Below are 25,819 nucleotides of genomic sequence, written 5' to 3' on the forward strand. Positions count from 1 at the left end.
GAAGTCAAATGCACATAGCATGTATTCAGAGACCCATGGTGATGACTCTAGACAAATCAGGATTTTAATCATGAGAAATCTGATCAGAAATTCTCCTCTAAAAAACAGACAAACAAAAACTAGTCTTCTAACCGTACAGCTTGAAAGGAGGGGAAAATAGCATCATCTTGTGGTTATTCTTATTTTCATTTTGGTACTTTAAATGTTTGGTGGAACATGCTAGGAAGCAGTTTCATTAATGAGTGTCAGAAGCTTCTGCCTTTTCCAAAGGGCTAGATCCAGATGCTCTTAAGTTAGGGCCCTGGACACTCCATTCTGGGGAAGTGTCCCCTATCAGGCCCTAGCCATTTCTCCTGTGGATTTGTATGAAGATTTGTATGAAGAAGGAACTTGTCTCTAACATTCTACCAGTCTTCAGATGCAACGTATTCAGCCACTCCAAAGAGGCCATTGTCGATCCTCTTTGCACCCTTGTAACACAAGTCAAAACCAGTCACATGAATCAGAAAATTTACCCATTTTATTGATGCATTGCAATTGCTCTACATTTTACCATATTATGTAGAAAATACTGAAAATACAAGCTACTTTGTAAAACCAAAGACAAACATTGAATCCAAAGATAAACTATGTTTTACACAATGGACCCTTTTCCCGTAGTTAGTATTAAATTTTAAATATCTATTTTTTTTGTTAAAATGATTATTTTACATACTCCCTAAGTACATCTGCGTTACAAACATAGCTCAGTAATTCTCAGAAACTGTTTCTAAAGGCTTGTTGTAAAAGAAAGCGCACAACCAGAAAAGGGAGAAAGCAAAAAAAGTTTAAATCACACACAATAACTAGCATATCAAATACATTTAATAAAGTTGGAATTCCATTGCAATATCAAGGATTCAAAGCAGAAATACTAACGTTACATATAATGTACATAAAAATGTACTGCTACATGTAGTGAGATTATTTTTCAAGCTGAATCAAAACCACACATTATATAAAGTTTAGCAACAAACAACCATGTAGACATGCTGCACCATCCATCAGTTTAAAACAAAATCGAAATAGGAAGCAGGCTTGGGTCATTCCTGTCACTGAGAGGCAATTTCATTTCCTATCCTAAAACAAACCATCCTAACCAGTGGGTTTCTGCGTAATAATGCTGAATAGAACACACATTACTGCACTTGCCTGGCTAAGGGCAGTTGAGCTAGCCCCTCCAGTGGAGGGCGATGGATGGCCAGAACGGTTTAAATGGCGTTCTCCTTCCTGGGGCTGAGGTTTTAGCTGAGCACTGACCAACTCTGGAGCGATCAAGTGTCCTGATGAGCCCAGAGTGGCTGCACCTTCCCACTTTCTCCCTCACCCCTGAAGTGGGGAAGCTGGAAATACAAGCTCTGAGAGGACTTAAAGCCTTAAGCCGGTCTGAGGTCAGGCCTCTGTGACCTGGGCCAGCTGCTCACTTTATTCACGGGGCTTCCCTCACCCTGTCAGGGCTAGCAATGTTAAGCCCCAGAGACAGAATCTAAGCCACATTGAGCACATACGCATTCAGCAGACACAGATGAATTTCCATCTTGGTAAATCTGAAACGCCAATTTGCAAAATTAAAACTGAAGATCTCTAAAATTCTTAAAGCCACACACTGCTAGTAAGGTGACTATGGTAACAATATAAGCTCTGGGTACTATTGTCTTCTCCCCATGAAGACTCCTATCTTAAGTGGTATCCATTTACCAGACTGAAGGCAGGGGGGTCGGGGCGGGGGGGGGCATGGGAGTGGCGTGTTTTGTGTCCCCCCGCCCCCCTGCATCTCATTTCTTACAAAAACAACAAATCTTATCCCTTGTAGAGGAAAGATAAGGAACAAAAAAAGTTTCCATAGATCTGCCTTTGAGAAAGAAAATGAGAATGTTTGGCAAAAAGAGTTTTACACAAACATCACCCACGCTGACACAAAAACTGTATAATACTAGTGACAGAAACTGTACAAACTGCTTGGGTATCTTGACCAATACAGTGCTGAGAACAGAACTCAATATAATGATGAAAAGAAAGTAGAAAAACATCATGTTCCTGGTAGGCTGTTCTGACTATCTGCCCCATCCTGAAAGCCCTTCCTCCTTCCAATGAAGAAATTCCAAATACCTTGACAGCTCCTCGGTGTTCAACCTGGTACAGAGCTTGCTGACCAGGTCCCATGAAGTCTCCCATCTCCATCCTGCACCTCCTTGACACCATCTCTACAAAGAACCAGTCCTAGACATATCCCTCAAATCTATAACCTTCAGTTCAGATGGAACACATCCACGTCTTAGGGTTAACCTTCTTCCCTCAAATCTTTACGGGCAGGAACTTTGCCATCCCCAGTACCCTCTTCTTGACCCAGATCCGTGCAGGAGCTGAGAGTACAAGGACAATTTCACAGTTTGAAGGGCCCCAAGAATACAGAAGTTGTTAAAAAGAAACCTCAGAAGTCCAATGACTCAACAGGCTTTGGTTCCTTCTTAATATTCTTCACCGGTTAAGAAGCCTTTCTGTGAGTTCCCTGTCACCAGCGGCATCACAAAACTCCTCCTCACAGTATTGGGGACATGGTAAGCAATACAACAGGCTCTTTGGTATAAACACATCTGTTACATGTTTTTTTCAACAAGCAAATATTTTACTAGGAATGTTGACTATTCGCAGGAAGGACTGCCACATGGGAAAAGGAAAAAATCAATCATCTAAAAGTGATTGCACATACTTAAAAAAATGGGGGGGGATGCATATTTAATATTGACTTGACTCCTCTCACCTGCTTCCTAAATTCTCACAGAAGCAAGGTAGCAATGCACAGTGAGAGAGCCACATAGGGAAAATGCTTCTGTACACAGCTGAGAATCCAAAACAGAAAGGGGTAGAGGTGGTGGTAAAAGAGAGAAGCTACTGTTTTTGTTGTCCAGTGTCGGCAGGGAAACTGAGAATAATGCATATACACAACACAGCTACTAATCCTGTTCTGATAAATCCCGGTGAACAGCTTTGGGTCCACGGGGGCTTGCTGGTCCGTCCTAAGGCAAGCTCACTGTAAACTCTATGAACCACTACATTATCATATAAGGCACTACAATAAGGGAAGGAGGAGAAAGGGAAGGAAGAGACACACACTGAACAACTCCTCACCAGACACACCTGTGCAAAACAATTCCAAGGGTCTCCTCTCCTTGCAGGCAATGCCCCTGCTCACTCAGCACTACAGTAATATGCTCTATTATAATCGCAATTAGTTCACATACATTCCAACAAGTATCAGTTCATTTGGTTTAAATACAATGGAGACATCAATTTTATCTCCGGGGTAACACTGGAGGATCAGATACACACTAAATACACAATTCAAGTGTAATCACTACACATTTGATTACAAATAACATTTTGGGTTAGCAGGAAAAATTGCTTGTTATAGTCTTCTAATCAGTATGTACATATTTAATTATGCAAAATATTAAAACACCACCATTACAAAACTTCTAAAATATTTTTAAATTCAGTAATAAATTTTTAAAATATTTTTTGCAATTCCTACATGCACTTATTATATAAGTCTTAGTAAGAGAGCATTCAATTTGCTGCTGGCATACAAAGAAAGCTACTTTTAAGTATAAAAGCTATACACAACGTTCTTATCTGATTTCAGATCCTTTAGCTTTCTCCCCAAATAAATCACATAGAACAAAGGGAGAGATGAGGCAAAGAGAGAAAGAGGTGTATTATTGAAAATTCATACTAATCTTCAGGCAAAGCTCATCAATGCCAGTATCACATAATACAAAGAGAGCTTGCATATAATAAAACAACCACCACCATACAATAATAACCACCTTAATGGCTTTTCCAAGAATAAAATTGAAGCTGAATCAGAGAAAGACTTTTTTTTAAATAATTTAAAAAGAATGCACAGGGCTTCATTTAAAAAGAACACCTGGTGCTTTCATGGTAGGTATGGATTCTCTCACACTAAGTTACCAGCAAATGGTGAGCTGCCTTTTTAACACTACTTTATAATAAACACAGGAGCAACTGAGAGAATCCCAATAGTAACACAGAGTAGTATGTAACCAGTTTTGCAAAAATAAAAATTTCCCACTAAATATATCATGACATGAAACAAAACTAAAACACCGTAAGCTTAAATGTCCCATTAGCAAAGGTAAAATTCTGAGAAATGCGAGACAGTAAAATACAGACTTGTGCAAGCTGCTCTTAAGAGAAGCAATTAAGTCTTGGTTTTTAAACAAGCAGAAAGTAATGGTTTTCCTTTCCTTACTTGTTACCAGATTTCAAGTCCTCCTATCACCGTTTTTCCTCTGACCAGGAATTACAATAAAATAAAGTTAAATAAAAAGATACTTCACTTGTTTTTAAAAGCATTTATAGAAATCAAGTCAGAGAGGGAAAATATTTTTCAAAGGTAACTTCAGAATGATCTCTCTTCCTTGGTAACTGCAGACGATGGGCATCTGAACTCTTCCAAATACCAAAAATGCTGTCACAAAAATAAAGAATTAAAAAACAGGGCAGACTTTGGGAGACTACAACAATGCAGTCAATACTGAGACAGGTTCCCCAGAGAAAAGCCTTCTGCTTCAGTGGGCCCCTGTGGAGCAAATTGCTGGCTAAGGAGTTTCAGGAGAGGGTAAGGGAGGGGCTCATGACAGCCCATTAAGAACTCTGCCCCCTCCCCTCCCTTATGCTCACCAACTACAAGTAAGAATACTGGCTGATCTTGGTAGGACTCAGTGGGTATCCAGTGTAAATGGTCGAGCCTCGGGAAGACCCAATGTAAGACTGGGTGGCAAACTGGTGTTGGTACTGAGCAGGGGCCACGCTGGCAGAAGTGAGGAGACTGGGCCCAACACTGACAGGGACCTGGTGCACCAGAGTGCTCGGATGGGTGGCATAGGCTGCAGCGTGCCTTGAGGAGCCCTGGGGGGAGAAGAGATGAGCAATGGAGGTGGTGGAGCCCAATGCAGCCGCAGAGGTGGGGGCAGCATACGTATACAGATGAGGCTGGCTCGGCAGGTGAGCAGGGGCTGGGGCCAGGTGGGGGTGCCCCGTCGAGTGTAGTGGGCTGCCATGCTGGAAGGCGTAGGGGGCTTGGGAGAGCGGGGCCACAAATGCCTGCTGCCTGCGGGGGGCAGGGTTGCTGCTTCTCTCCTGCGAGGTTGGAGCTGATGATGACTGCTGGTTCTGGAAGGAGGAAGAAGGGAGTGAGGAATCTTGAGGTCACTAATGGCCAATTTTGAGAGTTGAGGTTCTAAAGTAAACTGCTTCTGGGCTGCCAGGGCACAGATCTCCCAGACTGGCAATGCTGTCAGAAGGTGGCCATCCATCCCTCTGCCTCCTGGCAGAACAGATCCTAACCCAGCCCAAACAGCAGCAGTTTGTTCTCCAGTATGACAGAGAAAAGGGGGAAATCAAGAGTTCACAGGGGTTACCCACTCCTACGAGTGAGCAACTGTTGACTCAACTCACCCTATTCTGGCGTCAGTGACTTTGAATCTTCCCTACCCTCTCTTCCTTGCCATTGTTTCTTTTGTTCTCCTCTAAGTTCTTCACATCCCTCTTGAATTGTGGTGCCTAAAACACATGCACTAACTCGAACGCACATCTGCACTTGTATGTGCTCTCTCTCTCTCACACACACACACATGTGTACACAAACCCACAGTTACACCCTCACAGTTACACTTTCTCACTGCTAATAGCTTCCATACAAGCACCATAATTTTAGCTGAGGAAAAAGTGAACACAAATAGAGTAGGGACCCTCCCCACCCATCGGAAGATCAGATGCGGGGAGAAGAGCCCGAAATCCCAGACTCAAGCAACATGTAAGACTAGAACCAGTAGATTAAGTGTACAGACAGCTTTTCACTGTCCCTTGCTTCAAGTAAACAGTATGAGGCTCAAGTTATTTATGACCCAGGAGATAAAAGAAGAGAATCTGGTCTCAACGCTGGTGGTAGTGCAGAACTAGGCATGGACTAAAGCATCCTTGGTGCTTTCTAAATTCCAGACATTTCTCTAATTACCCAGGACAGACTCGGAAGGTCTGATGGAAAATCTGGATCGTATACTCTGAACACACTCATGGAGGGAATAAAGAGACACAGCACATGCAGATACGATGCGGGCCATGGAACACCAAGCTGTTTAACACAAAAGGTGCTTCATTTGGCTTTATTCAGCAATCCAGCCAGAAGCAGGTTTCTCCAGGAAGCAACAATAGGGGGGATCCCAAACAGAAAGCAGCAGCCCCTAGCTGCTAAGGGTAAGCCCCTAGCTTACCTGGCTAAGGTTGAGTGGCTGCGCTGCACTGGTCCCCCCGCGTTGAGCTCGGTACCCTGTGGGGGTGATACAGCATCCAGATGACTGCCCACTCACTGAAGCCACTGGCTTGGTCTTACTGCTCAGGAGACCTAAAAAAAGGGTCAGCCAGGCCTTAGTAATGAGCAGACATGGGCTCAGTATCACTGAGCTAAACCTCACATGGCACCACATTAATCAGCCCATGTCTATATGAAGTTTGCAAGAGTTGAGGTTGCATGTGTATCTTATTTCCTCAATTATATTTACACCAGAGGAACAAAAACTATATTATCTCTTTTTGTCCTCCTACAGAGCTCCAAGAGGGTCTTCAGAAGGGTCACTTCAGTAAATGGTATCTGATCTCCAGTAAAGTGTTAAGGTACTATTAGAAATATAAACGCAAGTAAGAACAGACCCTGCTCCCAAGAAGCCTAGGGTTTTATGTATGAAGGAATTAAACAAGAACAGAAATGACAATGTGAAACTGAGTAAGATACCGGTAATACTTCGGAACATTAAGGTGTCAAAGGGGTTTAAAGGAAGACAAGATTGTATCTTGTTGGGCATTCACTGTCTCTTGAAATTCGAAGAAACCACAGCTGAATATAAGCATGATCAGTTTTCAAAATTTTGCTTCCTTCTGTGGCCTCATGAGGAAAACTGGAGCATATATTCAGTGACTGGCGGAGCATCCTATTTACTTTGGACCCAGTACAGGACAGAGCTCCTAGTAATGCTGCTCAGGGATTTTCCAGTGGCTTAGTGGTAAAGAATACGCCTGCCAATGCAGGAGTCCTGGGTTCGATCCCTGGATCGTAAAGATCCCTTGGAAGAGGGAATGGCAACCCACTCCAGTCTTCTTGCCTGGAGAATTCCAAGGACAGAGGAGCCTCGTGGGCTATAGCCCATAGGGTTGCAGAGTCAGACATGACTGAAGCAACTTAACACAGCTTGGCATCAGAAAGGTTTGCCTTGTCTGCAGTGGACAGCTACTTCTGAGGAGAAGAACCACATGTCACCCTCAAACTAGAACCCTGCTTATGTCTCTGGTAGTATTATAATTCACAGTAAAATACTAAGTTATAGAAGTATGGAAGGGATGGCTATATTGATGCCAAAAATTCACAGGCCTCTCTATAAAGAGATTATAAAGTTGCCACTGAAAAGAGCTGCGTCGACTGCGTCGACAAGGACTATATTTTCTGGGCCCCCTCGCTTCTAGGTGGGGCCATGTGATGAGTTTTCACTATTTCTGGGGCTAAAGAAGTTACAACTGTGTGTGCCCGCTCCATACTTCCTTCTGACTGGATACTGAGGATTCCAAGGCTCTGATCCCTAACTTACTGCAGGCCTACCAACCAGGAGCACTGGGAACTCATGTGAGTAAGGAGAAAATTTCTATCATGTTAAGCCAGGAAAACTGGGGTTTATTATTACAGTTTGCATTTCATTACCCAATAACTAAACCAGGAAGCCTAACCCCAGCATCTCACAGAATAAAAAAAGATGGAGGTAATTCGGTTGATAATACAACCCATAAAAGCATCACTGCTATGCCATTGGGTAAGAAAAGATCTAAAATGACTACTGCTTTCCAAAACAGCTTTTGTAATCATTTTTAATATTATCAGTATTCAATATTACCCTATTTGTGGACTGTCAAATTTGAATCACCTGTGGCAAAAAAAAAACCTGCCTGTGAATTCTCCATGCCTCCCATAACATATGTCTTATCTACCTTTTTCCATCAACGGTGAGTACATTTCTGAGACTCCAAGCTCATTTTTATATTAATCCAAGCAAAATGAACACAAGGAGATAAAAACTGATGGCAAAAAATAATCTCCCATTACAAGGAACTGATTCCCGAATTAGGTAAATTTTAGGAAACTCTGTACCGCTAGTCTGTACCACTGGCACAAGCTGCTGCTGTTGTTTAGTTGCTCAGTCGTGTCCGTCTCTTTGCAACCCTATGGACTTCTGTCCCTGGGATTTCCCAGGCAGAATACTGGAGTGGGTTGCCATTTGCCTCTCCAGGGGATCTTCCTGACCCAGGGACCGAACAGGGATGTGTGTACTAAGGAACACACATTAAAGGAGAATTCAGTTCCAGCTATGACAATACTCACCTGAGGCCTGGGTTGCTACAGTGCAGTCACCAAGCTGAGTTTTCAGTGGAGGTACAATGATGGTGCGGGTGCCAGGGCCATCTCCCACGACTCTGCCAGGCCCCTCCGGAAGGGGCCCACTATTGCCCCGGAGAGCACTCAGGGTCTCAGTGGAGTACGGACTGCTCAAGGAAGAGTCAGAGTCTGGAGAATCATTGACAGTGACGTAACTGATGACATTAGACCTTGCCTTCAGGCCAGAGCTGAGGAGAAGAAAAATACATGAAAATTCAACCTTCTTACAGCAATGTTTCTTTGCTAGTCTCCAGTCCTCTTGTAACAGCAATGATGATAATCATTGTGATAGTAATAATTAACAGTAGTGGCAACAAATTTCTGAATACTTTTTATGCGTCAAGCACTATTCTTACACTCTACATGTATTTCATTGAATCCTCACAACACTTCCATGAAGCAGGTACTCGATCCGTGTTTTGCAGAGAAGGAAACTGAGGCAGAGGGAGATTAAGAAACTTGACTGCAGTCATGCAAGTGGTACGTGGTGAAGACAGGATTCAGACTCAGGACAGAATGACTCCAAAGTACACACTTTTAACAACTATTCTATGTTGCCTCGTAGCCATTCCTATTCACAGTAATTTCAACAGTATTCTTCAAACACCACCTTTTTTCATATCACCCTGCTAGACTATACAGAGAAGGCAGTGGCACCCCACTCCGATACCCTTGCCTGGAAAATCCATGGACGGAGGCGCATGGTAGGCTCCAGTCCATGGGGTCGCTAAGAGTCGGACACGACTGAGTGACTGCACTTTCATGCACTGGAGAAGGAATGGCAACCCACTCCAGTGTTCTTGCCTGGAGAATTCCAGGGACGGGGGAGCCTGGTGGGCTGCTGTCTATGGGGTCACAGAGTCAGACACGACTGAAGCAACTTAGCAGCAGCAGCAACAGCTAGACTATAAGCAGTTCCTTACTGTATCTAACTAAACTTTTCATTATATTTTTTATATATTTTTTATATATTTTTTATATATAATAATATATATAAAATAAATAATATATTTATTATATATTTTTAAAAAGTTTCTTCACAAACTGATCCTTACCTTACTACTTTTACTTTTTCCTTAATTTTAAATAGGCTTTGTTCCAGTCAAAGCAATCCTGCTGGTTATATAATTTTTGTCATTATTATGTTCCTCAGTGGAAAATTTACTTTTTTCTTCCCCAAATCAGTTCAATGACCACTCTCAAAACTTAGTTATCACCTCTTCTATATGCCAAACACCAAAAACCCAATGAAAAAGAACACAGAACAATCAAGGCAACTGACTATGCTCAGACCAAGAGAGGTGTGTATCACAGTCCTTGAATGTATCCACTCTCTCTTAGTTCACTGCTCAATTAAACTTGGATTAAGGTGTTGGGATAAAAGGAAACAATCTGGTACTTAAATTCTTAAGCTGAATGATCATGTAGCAGTAGGGGGAAAGAAGGCAGCCCTACTTAAACTCTACCTCTTCCAACGAGGTCTGTTTACATAAAAAACTACATGAATTTCAAATAATCTCATATCTTCCAACTTGTTCCAATCAACTGTTGTTTATATGCTTCTGTTACAGTATCTGTTTTCAGACTCTGAAGTTCTTTAAAAGCAGGGGATCATGTCTATAGTATATAATGTGCATTCTAAGCCAGAGTAGCCTGAGTAACCATCAAATGTATCTGAACGAATGACTTAACTGATGAACGTAAGTAATATTAAGGAAAACCTGACAATGTTCAGTGATGGAAACTTCAGTGTTCTGGCCCACTCACAAAAGGCCATGCTTCCAAAATAGCCCTTTTCAGTCATTCCTTTCACAGCCACTATTCTGAAGCCAATAGACTAAGACCAAGAGTAGGAGCCACAGAGCCAGGGAAACTTTCACCTGTCTTACCTATTGGGTTTGTATTTGTTGTCCTCTTCCTCATCAGTGTCGCTGCGGATGGTGATGACACTCACAGCAGGGCTGGGAGTATCTGGAATGATGATTGGCTGATGCTGATCCTGAACAGGAACTAGGGAATTATAAGAAGATGTGGTACGGAGGGGGCTGCTCCCAACCAGAGAGTAGACTTGAGACGGCAGAACATCCAGAGAGGACCTGCAACAAAAAGTCATAAGAAAGCTCATTCAGGCTTGGTCCCCCAAACTATAATAGATAACTTACCCCCAGAACTCTTTGATTTCTTTTTACCAGATCATTAAGCCAATATATTTAACTATAAAAGTTATAAACTAACTGCTCTAGCCAGAGTTTCCAGGGGCAAGAACACCAAAATTAGAATACAGATTTTATTTTTGTATGCCTTTTTACCCTGTGGTTAAATTTCACTGTGTAAAGTGGGCAAAAAAATAAAACATCAGCCAAAATCAGGCTGGATTCAAAGTAGCAGCAGAAAGAAATGATTAGTGTAACCAGGACACCTCTGTTCTGTGTGCATGCCCAAAGGTTAGCTCTTTTCAATTTGGCAGCTTCTTGCTGCTTCATACCAAAAGTGTCTATACTCCACACTCTAAATGCCAGGCAACATCTCTCTCAAACTGGCAGTTTAACTATCAGCCCTAACAGAGACTTACTTAGAAGAGACTGGAGCAGACTGTTTATTCTTCTTTGAAGGAAGGGAACTGGATTGTTGTTGTCTGACAACATGGGCAACGCCAACATTAAGGGGCTGAGCAGTGGCCAATGTCACGTGGTTCGTCAGCAAGGATGGCTGCTGCATGATAGTGCTGTACTGGTTGCCATGAGAGTGGGCATTCCTGTATCAACAGAAAGAGAAGCGTGAATGCCGAAAACGCTCAGAAATTAGGACCACATAGGTACAAAAAGCAATGAAAACAACCAAATAAATATTTTTTATTTAAGGCTGGGCATCTGGATTATAAAGCTTTGGGGGCTTTCACTGTATGGTTTCTAATTGTAGAAGACTTCCTTTAAATCTGAAGAAATCAATTCCTGAACTTAGAACCTATTGTTTCCCTGTATTCGAAGTTTTCTTGTAACTCCATCTCCTAGCCTGATATGGATTCTTTTCTTCAAGGATTTCACAGAGATAAATCTTTCCCTTATTTTCTTCCTGTCTCACCAAATCTTCAAGAGCCCCTTCCCTAAGGGATCTGCCCTTGTAAATCTCCCAGAGAGGAACACAGGGCACTTGCCTCCAGTCTGTGAGCTGCTGGCCGCTGCCCATGGCCTCTGGGATCACTGCAGTGGGCTGGACAGAGTTGTGTAGAGCTACCCCAGGCAACTGTTGCCAAGTGGAAGGCAGGAGAATTTGTTGGGTTCCTCCAGGCCAAGCCTGCTGTAAGGAAACACACACAAAAAGATCCAGACTTGACTCATTCTTGGCTTTTTATTTTTGTTTTTTTTTTAGATGAAAGAAAAATTCATATCTTAAAAGAAGTTCCTTGTAGATTGTTAACTTGCAGAGATTAAAAAAGGAAGGTCAGAGGGGCTCAAGGTTACAAGTCTCATACACAGGGAAAAAGAATGCATTGCTTTCTCTTAGCCACCTCCATAACCTGACCACCAGGGTATTAAAGAAAGGCAGATCCCTGTGGTTAAGAGTTTCTACTGCACTGCAGAGTAAAGAGGTAAGCTCCTGTTAAATGCTGAAGTAATATTTTTGCAAAGGGTCTAAAAATGTCCCTAGAAAGAATTAAGACAACTCCCTTGAGATTAAAAATAAGAATTTAAAAATGTGAGTGCCAATCAGATAAAAGACATCAGGTCAATTCGACCCATAAAACAAAGAGAAGAATTGTTCCTTTTTAAAAGTGTAGTACTCGGAAAATGGAGCCAGATGTGGATGACCAAAGGCCAAAATCCTTTGGCAAACAAGCTTATGCCAGCAAGAGAAAACTAACATTATTTATAGTCATGTGATAGAATTTTTTAAAGGCAACAAAAAAAATATTTAAGAAATAGATGGAGTGTACCATATTTTGTTTTTAGTAGTTTCCTAAAATATGTGTAATTTGTAAGAACATAACTTGACATAAAAACTAATCACTGAAACAAAATACATTATTTGTAGTTTTTAACAAGCCATGCCACTTGCAATAGATATCAACAAATATGTTTTCTGTACTTCTTATGAAAATTGTGGCATTTCCTTTAAAAAAAGGGAACAGATTTAAAGTCTGCTTTTTAAACCTGAATTCTACAGTACAATCACCTACAATGTCTGAGTACATATTGTTCTGTTTCTTGAATTTCAAACTGCAAGGCCATCAACACACTTGTTTTAAAAATATTTCTGCAAGTAACAGATCCACTTGTTACAAATACCGGTTCCAAACAAGAAGCCTTCAAATTAGAGAAACTGCAAACATGTCTGCTACCATAAGCAGAATTCAAAACAAAACAAAACAGAAAATAAGAGAAGTATGTTAAGTCACACCATGCGTCTTTCCATAAGCCAACACCTGCACAAGACAAAGCATGTAGTTTAATACAGAGCAAGAAGTAACATTTCAACGTGAGGCAGAAATCTGGCGTTCCAAGCGACGAACTGTTTTGACAGAGGAAGAGCAAAAATATGCAAAGCTTAGCAAATGACTAGTGCAAACTTAAGAGAAGCAGCAAAGGAGAAATGTCAACTACCATTCCCAACCTCAAAACTATAGGTGTGCAAGTTAAAACCAGTGGCTTGGATCACTCCAAGCTGGAAATTTATCTGACTCCCTTATACTCAGCATTTATGTTTATGATGGAATTATTTTGGCGGTGACAGACTTTTAAACTGGAAACCAAACAAACCCCAGCAACCAAAATATGTATTCTAAAAGTGTTTTCACTCACATGAGTCCTTGAGAAACAACAAAAGAAATTTAAAGCCACTTTGAAAGATGGGGAAGTATCAGGATTCAACAGTATCAAATAGGTTTTCAAATGCTTATCTGATTTTAATTTTTAAATAACAAATGCTGGACGTCAAATAAATAATTCTAACCACCCCCCCAAAACCAAAACACATCCAAAAATCACTGTTAGTGTTCCAAATGTTGAAATATACCTCAAAGTTCTGTTTGTTTTCTAATTTCTAAGACCCATACTACTACATTTGATGCTGTATTTAATAATTTTTCTCCATGACTTTTGATAACAAAGATATTATTCTTAAAGTTTTTCAATCATATTTTCACCTTGGTATAAAGACCTATTCGTAAAATCATTTATTTACCTATAAATGAGTTCACTTTTGATTTCAACCAACAAATGAAATATGATCTAAAAAGGCTCTAAAGGGAACATGTTTAAATGGAAGCTATAAGCTGCCAATGATCATGAGTGGCAAAGAGTTATCTTCATAGGTTCATGGAGGGAAAGTTAATACCAACTGGTGAATAAATTAAGAGAATCTTAAACATTTCTACATGCACAAAACGTTTAGAAGCTTGAAACAGTAGGTAAAGGAAGGAAGCTAACTTGCCAAAGAGTTCAAATTTTGGCCATCCAGGTACCTGTAGCAGAGCCAAACTAAAGGCCACCTCCTTCATTCTTAAGGTTCAGAAGATAAAAGATAGGGCAGAGAACAGATGGCAGTGCTGAAGCTCTTCTGAGGCTACACCAAGAGCTTTCATCACATTAGGCTGGCAAAGAAGAACCAAAGGATCTGACTCTTTCAGAGTCACACTGAACACCAGAGTCAAACAGTGAGTGCTTCAGCAAATGTCAGGGAGGAAAACAATGAGACATTAAAGATGTAGCAAGAACACAGCCACAAGATGGCACATGCTTCCATGCCCTCTGCAAAGACTAAGTTAAAAAAATCTTTTTTGAAAAATGAGAAAACCAGAAAAAAACAGAACAAAAACAAACAGGAAAAAATTAAAAATAAGAAAGAAACCAAAGAAACTCCGTTAGTAACACAATCAAGTGAGGGGAATTACCAGTACAGCGGCAGTCTGTTCAACCAGCGCCGGCCGGCCGGCTGCGCAGCTCAGAGTAAAGGGCACCGCATACTGCGGTGTGATGGTGGCTACTTGAGGGTGAAGAGTTGCTACCATTAGTGGTGTACAGCTTCCCTGAAATGTAGATTAGGCAGGTGAGTGAAACAAACACCGAGGCAGGTTATCTGGATTCAGAAGGGTTTTCAATCCCCCCCCCAAGTTATTACCAACAAAATGCAGTAGTTTCACATCACTTAAAATTCATGTACCAAACACAACTTTCCCCTCCAACTTCGCACAGCATTGGCCAACTAGGTCAAATGTCAATGGCCTAAAGCAAAAAAAATATATAGGAATCCTTCTTGGACCAGATTCAGAGGATCAGGAAACTGAGTTACTAAAAAACTCAGTTAACAGCATGTATTAAGACTTTCTCTTCCTCCTGCTCACAAAATGAGGGTTTTGGATTTCAGGATTTGCTATATGTCGTGGACCACAAACATTTACATACAGAATTTAAAATACAGTATCTGTTGTTTATAGGAATATTTCATGAGTTTCTTGATCACCTTAGTTGCATTTTGCATGGCAGGTATAAAGTTTTAAAACTTTCTACAGCCTAGTTAAACACAAGGAATGAAGGGATGTATTACTTGAAGAGATATCCTGATATGATCCAACCTCTCAACTATGATGAAATTCTCAAAGAGTAAAGGGGACACAGAGCAAAAGGGAAACCTTTTACTTTTAGAATTCAAGTGTTGTTACATGTTGTACTTTAAGAGCATCTAGATAAAAGATTAACTTCATCCTACAAAATTAAATTTACTCAGGGGACAATTTCTCAAAGTCTGGCTATTTAAGCCTCCAAGTCTAAGGAAGACAATGGCAGAGCTGCAATAGCATTAGGAATGAGTATATCATTCCATTATAGATGTTCCATTTTAAGTCCACTGAATATGACCAAGAAAGATCTTATGGTCAAAGCAGATTTCATTTTCTAGGACCAAATATCTGATTCTCAACAGTGCTTCGGAGAACTTCAGCACTACTGAGTGTCCAAGCTGCTCTGGCCCTTACCTGCGTGAGGACCCCTGACTGTATCTGCAGTGGCTGAGCAGCTGGTGCCTGGGGGACAATTGGCACTGCATTATCCATCCTCACAGGGAATCCAGAGTGTTTTGTTGTTGCTTGTAGTCCAGCTGTAAAAAGCAACATCACAGTTATATTGCTTTGCTAGGTGTGGGGGGTACTACCTGTCTGGGGGCTTTTTGGTTTTTAGCTTTTCAGTTCAAATAATCACCACCCAGGTTTTCGTTCTAGACACTTCAAACAAAGGAGTTTCACCCAAGTCTGAGAAGTTAAGTAAAGGGTGACTTGGTTCCCTTCAGGTTAATCAATAGAAAGATGCTTGATAGGGGGAGGGCTACTTTCAGGAAATTCTAAAATTTTTTTTTATCCAACAAAGCTTAAAACATTACACTCATTCCACTCCCATTAACAGTAGAGGCAAAAATAAACAACTCTGCTTAGTAAGTTACATTCACCTTTTAATCCATTAAAGACAGAAAAACACTTGAGCATTTAAAAAAATATAATCTATTAAAAGCAAAGACTTCATAACTTTTGGTTAGATAAGGAACATTATAAAAAGCTCAATAATTTATTATCTCAGTCATCTTTTTGTTTAGAATATTTTAAGGGGATGTTTTTACTCAACTCCTCAAAAATATATTACCTAGGTCACAAATTAGTCATATATTTTATCCTTAACCAGTATGTGAACTGAAGGAATTATACCTAGGATAAAAGTATTTTAAAAGTAGACATTGTGGTTTACAGAAATACTTTTCACTACTTATTTTAGAAATCTGCTCTCATCACTAACAGCTTTCTAAGACTCTTTCGTAGTTAATGGAAAGCTAAGAAAATTAAGAACTTTTTGTTGCCTTTAAAACAATGACCGTATCTCATTACTGTTTTACTCATTATCCTCTGGGCACACATGCTGAAGAAATGTTTTCTACAAATCAGGAGTATCTCATTCTGGGGAAAAAAGGAGGCTCAAGATCGTTCCACCTTTTGCTAAGACTTGAGAAAAGAACCTTCAAAGCTTTCTTTTAAACCTATCCTGTCAAAGCTTTCTATGTAGAGAATTTAAGTTTCTATTATGTCTCTAATTCACTAAAGCTTGCATTTTTGTTAAAAGAGAGGATATAGCCATTTTAATTAGAATACTCTGTCAGTGACACTTTCTGGGCTATCACCAACTAGTTTCTCTGAAACTTACTATGGAGGTATCAAATGAGCACAACTCATACACTCTAATATGTTGCTTCTGGCAATTTTCCATTTCGTAGTTCAAGTAACTTAGTAACTAACTGTCATACAGGAAAACATAATCCAGAAATGTACAAAGTAAAAGAGACTAGTAAAATAAGAATTATAGAATACTCTAATAATAACTTTTAAAAAAGTGCTACTTACATAAAAATAAAAGGGAACAAATCCAGGTATCCAGATTTAAAAAAATACCAGTCATTCTTCCTAAGGCAACGCTATTTAATTAGAAAGCTGCTGCTGCTAAGTCACATCAGTCGTGTCCGACTCTGTGCGATCCCATAGACAGAAGTCCACCAGGCTCCTCTGTCCCTGGGATCCTCCAGGCAAAAACACTGGAGTGGGTTCCCATTTCCTTCTCCAGTGCATGAAAGTGAGAAGTGAAAGTGAAGTTGCTCAGTCGTGCCCGACTCTTAGCGGCCCCATGGACTGTAGCCTACCAGGCTCCTCCGTCCATGGGATTTTCCAGGCAAGAGAACTGGAGTGGGGTGCCATTGCCTTCTCCGAATTAGAAAGCTAGGTAACATCAAAATTCTTGTCTATATCCCCATGGCTTAGCTACATTATTATATTATTGTAATAGCCTACAAATTGTTAGGAACTGAGGAGACAAAATTTAGAAAGAAATGTTCACTATAGAAGCTTATCTTTGTCTCCTAGGATGATGAAATAAAAGAGGACAAATTACAGAATAATAGTTGCTACTGAGCAAAATGTATATCTATTTTGGTCAAACAGAAAGCAGTATTTATATACCGACCCACAAATGTGACTCTAAGTATTAGATTGCTACAGTAATTTAGGCTAAACCACAGCAGTCAAGATAGTTTAAAACTAGCTTTTCCAGGGAAGCCCCAAGTGGAAACAAAGAATTAACCAAAGGCAGCACTTTGGGAAGGCTCTCCCTGGGCCCTGAACTAAAAGTATTAAAGTTTTATTTTTGTTTTTGAACACAGCCCTTTAAATTAAAACAAAAAACCATGAAAGTATGGAAAGAAGAGTAAAACTATCTAATGATGAGGGTCTACTCTCCTCTAAGTATAGGCATCTTATAAAAGAGACGATGGTGAAACAGAAGACGGCAAACCTGTCCTAGAAGACTGTTGGGCAGAAACCAGCATATGGCTACGGCTGGCAAATCAACTGACAACTCTTTACCACTATTTGAGTTTAAATACTGAAAGGCAGTAAAGAATAACACCATATATAAACTATGGGCCTCACTGCCTGGGTTCAAACTGTGGTTCTACCACTAACCAGTCATAAAAAAACTGGGCAGATGAGGGAATCATGATCAATTTTTTCATCTACAAACTGGGGATAATGACATTACCCACTTCCAAAGGTTGGTTGTGAGGATGAATTAATACATGTAAAAGCACTTAGAACATTATCTGAGTAATACATATCAGTTTTCAACACTGTCATCACTTTATTCTAAAACTCCCTTTCCTCTGGAAATTTTAAAATTTGCTCTATATAGCTCCTCAGGTTATTTAGGCTTCCTATATACGGAAACTCCAGTACTTTGGCTACCTCATGCGAAGAGTTGACTCATTAGAAAAGACTCTGATGCTGGGAGGGATTGGGGGCAAGAGGAGAAGGGGACGACAGAGGATGAGATGGCTGGATGGCATCACCGACTCAATGGACGTTGAGTCTCAGTGAACTCCGGGAGTTGGTGATGGACAGGGAGGCCTGGCGTGCTGCGATTCATGGGGTTGCAAAGAGTCGGACACGACTGAGCTACTGATCTGATCTGATATACGAAAAAATTTTCTAAAGCTATACTTACCTAATTATACCAAAACCAGTTAAACCACTTTTCCCTTCTACCTCTTCTGTTTACATTTTTCTTTGTTAAAAGAACTAGAAGTTCTTCTGCCTCATCTCTTAAATCATCTGAGAAGCAGCAGAAAACTTCAGAGTCCCACATCTGAAAATTGTTACAATGAAACTCACTTTGGAAAAGGTGATGGGGAAGGAGATGGCTATTTGCTAAGTAGAAGAATCACTCAACGTATGATAACCCAAAGTACAGAATTTACTATGAAGCACACGCAAAAAATAATTAGGTAAATTAGGCTAAATTTGCATTTACGGATTTTGAATCTGCTCCTCCGCTCTCCCTGTGGTTTCTCCCTGGTTTACATCGCTATCGCTCTCCTGTCCTCCCGGTAATCTCTCAGTCTCCCCTAGCCCCTCTTTGCCTTCTGCTTGCTCCAACTCTGTCAGAAACCAAACAAACAAGAGAGTCACAGTCAATAAGTAACTGAAGTAAAAAGATAAAAATGCTAACTGCTTCTATGTGAATTTCTATGAGTAGCCTGAATCCAGGTTTATTCCCAGAGGACACTGACACTGACTTTCTAATGGGAAAGTCAAGATGTTGTCAGAATATATCCTTAAAATAATTTAACTTTTTAAATTATTTTTTAAATGGTTCATGAGATCAATGAACACTGAACAACAATGAGAAAATGAGCAAGGATGGAAATGTGAAAATCAAAATCTTATTGTAACACATCAGTGAGAGCTCCCTTCTTCAGCTACTCTGTTCCTGTTGATAGGCGTTTGTAGGAACAACATAATTTATAAGCTGAAGCAGATAATCTTAATAATGCCTTCCTCACACAAATACCTCAGCTTGTAGAATTTTTCAGTTCAATAATGATCTTTATTTCTGAATATAACTTAAGAGATGCCTATATTTTTAAACATGAGTTTTACATTTTTGAATGAAATTACTTTTTCATTTGGAATACTAATTTTATTTTATAATGGAATGATAGAGGAAATATGATTCAGTATACAGCAGTTCTGTTTCAAACAACTTTTTTCAAGATGTATATACTCTGCACATTGAGAAATACATGTTTATGCCAGATACAGGACATTGGTACAAGGTCTCAATGTACAAGAAAACTAGTATTGGGCAATTCAAATATGCTATGCTATGCTAAGTCACTTCAGTCGTGTCCGACTCTGTGTGACCCCATAGACAACAGCCCACCAGGCTCCACTGTCCCTGGGATTCTCCAGGCAAGAACACTGGAGTGGGTTGCCATTTCCTTCTCCAATGCATGAAAGTGAAAAGTGAAAGTGAAGTCACTCAGTCGTGTCCGACTCTTAGCGACCCCATGGACTGCAGCCTACTAGGCTCCTCTGTCCATGGGATTTTCCAGGCAAGAGTACTGGAGTGGGGTGCCATTGCCTTCTATGCAATTCAAATAAGTAAACAGTAATTGAACTCCTACGTGTCAGAGAGTATCATAATTAGACAAGTAACCAGTGTAAAAAAGGTCAGCCTTCTTCAGTTATCTTCGTATCAGAGACTGAGTTTAAATCTATCAAAGATCAAAACTAAGCAAAGAGATACCTAATGAGGAGCTGCCTAAAGCAGGTAGGTCTGATATAGATAATACAAGAGTTTCCCCACTTACTTTGAAAAGCAGGTGGACATACTATAAATGTTTGCTGGAATGGATCTGTCTGAGTGCAAATCTGGGTAGTTCCAGGCTGCAAGGAAACACCTTGCTGGGCGACACCAGGAACGGGTGCTGCAGATGATGGGTACAAAGCTGACTGGTAGTTTAGCAGGGAGACGTCGGAATTAGCCAGAGAAAGAGTAGCAGCTGCTGCAGTAGAACTGGAAGCTAGAACACTGGCCTAAAAATAAAAGGATTACAACCAGTATAAACATTTTCACATACACAGAATCTATCCAGAAAATTAGGAACAAAGTTTTAAAATGTAATGCTAACTGTCTTTGAAATAACTCTCTGCTTAAGAAATTCTTCCTATCTCTAAACTTAAGGTCAATTATAAAGTTGGAAAATAAAAAAACCAAGAATAAAAAACAGTTCTGCTCTAGTTGAAGCTATATAAATAAACCCCTACCTTTTCCTTCTTTGTAAAAAGCTACTGGATATGAGATCCCACAGAATTTCATGTGCTCTTCCATTTAAAAGGTAGAACTAGCTAAGAAATTAGGAAACTTAATGTCTTTAGAAACAAACTTAAATGTAAATATCACTGTTTGGCAAACAAATGCAAAACCACTCTTAATTAATGGAATTCACAGAAACAAAGAAATCAGTGGTTGGTGGGCAGGACAAGATTCCAGTTTATCAGATAAGTAAATTCTGAGGACCTAATATACAGCATTAAAAAAAAAAAAATTACTGAAAACATCTTTTTATACATGTAATGAGAACTATCTAACAAAGAGAGAGTCATTTGGCTGAAGTCAGTACATGAACAGCAATAATAACTAAAGAAGCCAGGTTCCACTTATTTGACTATGCTAAGACTGTTAGCACATGACCAGTAGGTACTATCAGTCTGAAACTTCTTATGAAGCAACCATCAAAGCAAAGAGTGGTTTCTTTACCTCACCCTGTACTCTTACTAGGTTTTATCCCACTTAGGTTCTGAGTTTCCAAAATCATTTACTGAATACCTGATTGTGCACTGTATTGAGTTGGTTGCTGAAGCTCATAGTTAGATTTGTGCTTGTATTTGGGGCAACATGTGTGGTGAAGGGACTCTTGATCTGACTCACTGTATCATACATGTGGACCCTCCGTTTGCAGATCTCCATGTTCTGGAAACAAGACTTAACACTGAAAAAGAGATTAAAAAGTCAATGAAATAAAATCTCTGATTTAAGAAGGCAGCAAATAACTCAAGATAAATACGATCAATGTTTTTCCCTCCTGAGTACTTTCAGAGAAAATGAACCAAGGATCTTTCAGAGAAAATGAATCAAGCATTTTTATAACCATAAAGAGGAAAAACACACATCTAATTTTTAATCTCATGACTTTTCAATGAGAAGAAAAACCATCACTGAGCCAAATATGCAAGTACCAAAGCCACTGCTCATGTGATACTTCCATTTAGCTGTAAGATAAACAGAGAACCTGTTGAGTGTAAATCAACAGAGAACTACATCATGACAAAATGCCCAGACCACACTATACTCACTGATTGCTATGTGGAAAATCCAGAAGGTGAGTCATTGTCACAAACTGGTGGTTAAGAGTTTTCAGAGGAGTAATTCTCTTATCTGCATCAATTGTTAGCATTTTTTTTAACAGATCAATGTATTCTCTTCGATCCGCCTTCTCTGCCAACATATCTGTTCCCTCTAAGTCTGTAGACATGTTCACCTTCCAAGGAAAATTTAGAAATACTACAGTTCATCACTTAACCTTTAACGCTGACATTTAACATCTGTGTTGTGTATATATATTTATACATATATAATATTAATATGTATGCTTTGTGTGTGTGTGTGTGTGTGTGTGTGTGTGTGTGTGTGTGTGAGAGTTGCTCAGTCGTGTCTGACTCTTTCCGACCCCACGGACTGTAGCCCACCAGGCTTCTCTGTCCATGGAATTCTCCAGGCAAGAATACTGGAGTGGATTGCCATTCCCTTCTCCAGAGGAACTTCTGGGAATCAAACCCTGGTTTCCTGCATGGCAGGCAGATTCTTTACCAATGTATGCTTTATATATAAATACAAATATATGTATATAGATAGATAGACCTTAAGAGAAACACCTGATGAAATTTTTTCACAATGGAAGCTCTTATACTAAAACATTCAATTTGGTACAGTTCATTGGTAGAACAAAGATGAATAAGCTCTTTTCATTCAAAATCTGTATAAAAGAGATTAAACAAAAATGACTGTTATTACTTAAATACAAGTTTCTATTGCTGAAAAGATAAAATGAGACAGTATGTGATTAAACAGAGTTTGGAATAAAAGCCCTAAATAAATGCAGTTTTTATGCAGGAGCTATTTATTCAGTAGAGAAAATGGACAAGAAAGAAACCTTCATAAATAATATTTCAAAATACTGACATGAATCAAGACTAGTTAAGCAAAAGCAAAGGAGAAATAATTCTAAAAATATCCTTTGCTAGGATTCAATCATTCTTTTAATATATGGCAGAATATTAATGTGTTTATGTTAAAAATGAAAAAAGAACCCACTAGATGATGATAAACTGAATCTATCTTTAATATAACTAACGGAAGTGTATCTCTGATTAAGGAGATACACAAATGTCTGACTTTCTGAAACATTCCATACTCACCTGAGCCATATCATCTAAACAATTAAAAATGTACTTTCGAGCTTCTTTTGACTTGATCCCAGTTTCCAATTCATGTTCTTCAGGTGTCTACAAAATACAGTTTTTAAAAAATTCCATCCGTATGATATTTCCACACTTTATTCTAAATTAAAGCCAGATTACAAAGAAACAAGTATCATCATCTTCCCAACCAGAGGTCATAAACATGAAAGTAATTTACAACCAGGAAGTCTTCCAGTAGAGATGGGACCTTGATACCTGGCCTTGCTTTCAACAGTGATAAAATAAATGTGCAACCAATGATGTAGCACAGTTCCTGAAGAATGTCGGTTAAGAACAGACACAGCCATTTTTTTCTAAACACTACTTTCAAATGAAACAATATTTCAAATGCTAACTATTTAAAAGATTCAGAGACACAGAGTACTACTGGATTAATTAAATTACTCACATTTCAATGTTTTCAAGAAAATAGGTAAGGTCTTAATATGGGCAGTTATAAAATTATGCTGTTGTATCATATTTATTGAGAATTCACAAAAAAAAAAAACCCCACTACTAAATTACTCTAGTTCTTCCTATCACTCAATGATAAGTAAGCACTACTCTCCATGCCCTCTTCTTAGCTGCTGATTCAAATATATAAAATAATCTCAGCCAACTGTACTGGAATTTAATGTTTTTTTTTTTTTTAAACTGAGGATAAGGCATATGGATACAATGAAATAATTTCTCGAAGTATTTCCTCCTGCAAATATACATTCTCACTGCCCACCCTCCTTCACCTCAATTTAATAACTAAACTTTGAATTCAAATTGAGATTAAGGAGTACAGGAATGAGTAGTATAGAACAATAAAAGTCAGACCTTAAGTCTCCATAGCGGGTACCCCAGATTAGGATCTCTGTTGAAAAACCTAGTAGTTTTTGTCCCGGCACTGAGAAGATATTCAGCTGGCAGGCCTTGTGTTTGTGAGATGTAACGAATCTGAAATGTCAAAATCATCAAAACATTGATTTGGAGTGAAAAGGGAAATTATTAAAAACTTTCACACTAAAATATTATTAGCTCTAGTCAAAAAAAAAAAAAAAGGTATCACAAAGAAATTAACTATTTGATCAATACAAAGGAAATTTATCTGTAAATACATGTATTATTCCCAAGTATTTATTCAGTAACTTTCTTGCCACTACACCTGTTATTTACAAGGAAAACTCAGTTTTGAAAATTTTCTGTGTGACCCTTTTTTGTTTCCTGTAGACTTCTGATACAGAGCTCAAAAAAAGATATTTCTAGGACAGAACAGAAAGTTTTCAACAAACTATTTCATGGATTACCAAGGCTATGTTTGTTGATACATTATCAGATTCAAAAGATCAGGAAAAAATTTCTATAAGCCTCTTTCTTCCTTAGCTACCTCTAGCTCTAACTCTAGCTCCAGTCAACAGTCCCTAGTCAAATGTCCCTACACCGCCACAGAGTTTCTCTCTCATACCACAAAATTAAGCACTTAATTCAGTTTCTCTATTCCCACATCAATAAAGGGCAGGTACTATGCTCATTCATTCACTATTTATTGAACAACTACTTTGAACTAGGCTAGCAGTTCTCAAAGTGTGGTCTGGGGAACACTGAGGGGTCCCCAATATCTATTTAGGAGTCTATGAAATAGAAACTATTTTCATAATAGTACTAAGAAGTTATTTGTCTTTTTCATTTCTTTCTCACGGGTATACAGTAGAGAGTTCCAGAAGTGATGTGTGATGATGTCATTGCTCCAATGGCTAATGAGACATGTGCTTGTATATTCTTGTGTTTTAAAAGTTTCCCAGTTTTATTGTCCACACCTGTCTTTACTTTCACAATTCTCTCTATCCCACAAGGCAATTTGCTCCTTTCCCATGCGGCTCAGCTGGTAAAGAATCTACCTGCAATGTGGGAGATCTGGGTTCGATCCCTAAGTTGGGAGGATCCCCTGGAGAAGGGAAAGGCTACCCACTCCAGTATTCTGACCTGGAGAACTCCACAAACTATATATAGTCCATGGGGTTACAAAGAGTCGGACATGACTGAGTGACTTTCACTTAACCAATTGAAAGGAAAATAATAGGTTTTTTTTTTTTTACATTCCCCCCACCCCTCAGATATGCAGATGACACCACCCTTACGGCAGAAAGTGAAGAAGAACTAAAGAGCCTCTTGATGAAAGTCAAAGAGGAGAGTGAAAAAGTTGGCTTAAAGCTCAATATTCAGAAAACTAAGATGGCATCCAGTCCCATCACTTCATGGCAAATAGATGGAGAAACAGTGGAAACAGCGGCAGACTTTATTTTTCTGGGCTCCAAAATCACTGCAGATTGTGACTGCAGCCATGAAATTAAGATGCTTACTTCTTGGAAGGAAAGTTATGACCAACCTAGACAGCACATTAAAAGCAGAGACATTACTTTGCCAACAAAGATCGATCTAGTCAAGGCTATGGTTTTTCCAGTAGTCATGTATGGATGTGAGAGTTGGACTATAAAGAAAGCTGAGCACAGAAGAATTGATGCTTTTGAACTGTGGTGTTGGAGAAGACTCTTGAGAGTCCCGTGGACTGCGAGGAGTTCCTACCAGTCCATCCTAAAGGAGATCAGTCCTGGGTGTTCATTGGAAGGACTGATGTTGAAGCTGAAACTCCAATACTTTGGCCACCTGAGGCGAAGAGCTGACTCATTGGAAAAGACCCTGATGCTGGGAAAGATTGAGGGCAGGAGAAGACAGAGGATGAGATGGTTGGATGGCATCACCAACTCAATGGACACGGGTTTGGGTGGACTCTGGTAGTTGGTGATGGACAGGGAGGCCCGGCGTGCTGCAGTTCATGGGGTTGCAAAGAGTTGGACACAACTGAGTGACTGAACTGAACTGAACAGAACACCTCCAAGAGCTTCCCGTTT

At 39.6% G+C, this 25,819-nt stretch overlaps 1 protein-coding gene across 5 annotated transcripts in view; it reads right to left on the reverse strand.

Moving 5' to 3' along the window:
* Window positions 1-502: 502 nt before the first annotated feature.
* HIPK1 (homeodomain interacting protein kinase 1) overlaps window positions 503-25,819 on the reverse strand; it is a 54,132-nt gene continuing 28,815 nt past the window's right edge. For 2 of the 5 annotated variants that reach the window (XM_070367451.1, XM_070367454.1), the window contains 13 exons: window positions 23,748-23,867; window positions 22,881-22,967; window positions 21,759-21,943; window positions 21,232-21,394; window positions 20,213-20,438; window positions 15,510-15,631; window positions 14,430-14,564; window positions 11,694-11,836; window positions 11,112-11,294; window positions 10,429-10,635; window positions 8,486-8,727; window positions 6,336-6,466; window positions 503-5,235 (listed from right to left, as the gene is read on the reverse strand). In XM_070367451.1, coding sequence (XP_070223552.1) covers window positions 4,747-5,235; window positions 6,336-6,466; window positions 8,486-8,727; window positions 10,429-10,635; window positions 11,112-11,294; window positions 11,694-11,836; window positions 14,430-14,564; window positions 15,510-15,631; window positions 20,213-20,438; window positions 21,232-21,394; window positions 21,759-21,943; window positions 22,881-22,967; window positions 23,748-23,867 — 2,433 coding nt within the window. In that variant the 3' untranslated portion in view covers window positions 503-4,746. Of the gene's footprint in view, window positions 5,236-5,520; window positions 5,626-6,335; window positions 6,467-8,485; window positions 8,728-10,428; window positions 10,636-11,111; window positions 11,295-11,693; window positions 11,837-14,429; window positions 14,565-15,509; window positions 15,632-20,212; window positions 20,439-21,231; window positions 21,395-21,758; window positions 21,944-22,880; window positions 22,968-23,747; window positions 23,868-25,819 lie in introns of all 5 variants that reach the window. The other 3 variants (XM_070367455.1, XM_070367453.1, XM_070367452.1) reach the window with 3 other exon arrangements.

The sequence above is a fragment of the Bos mutus genome, chromosome 3 (assembly GCF_027580195.1).
Source record: "Bos mutus isolate GX-2022 chromosome 3, NWIPB_WYAK_1.1, whole genome shotgun sequence".
NCBI lineage: Eukaryota > Metazoa > Chordata > Mammalia > Artiodactyla > Bovidae > Bos > Bos mutus.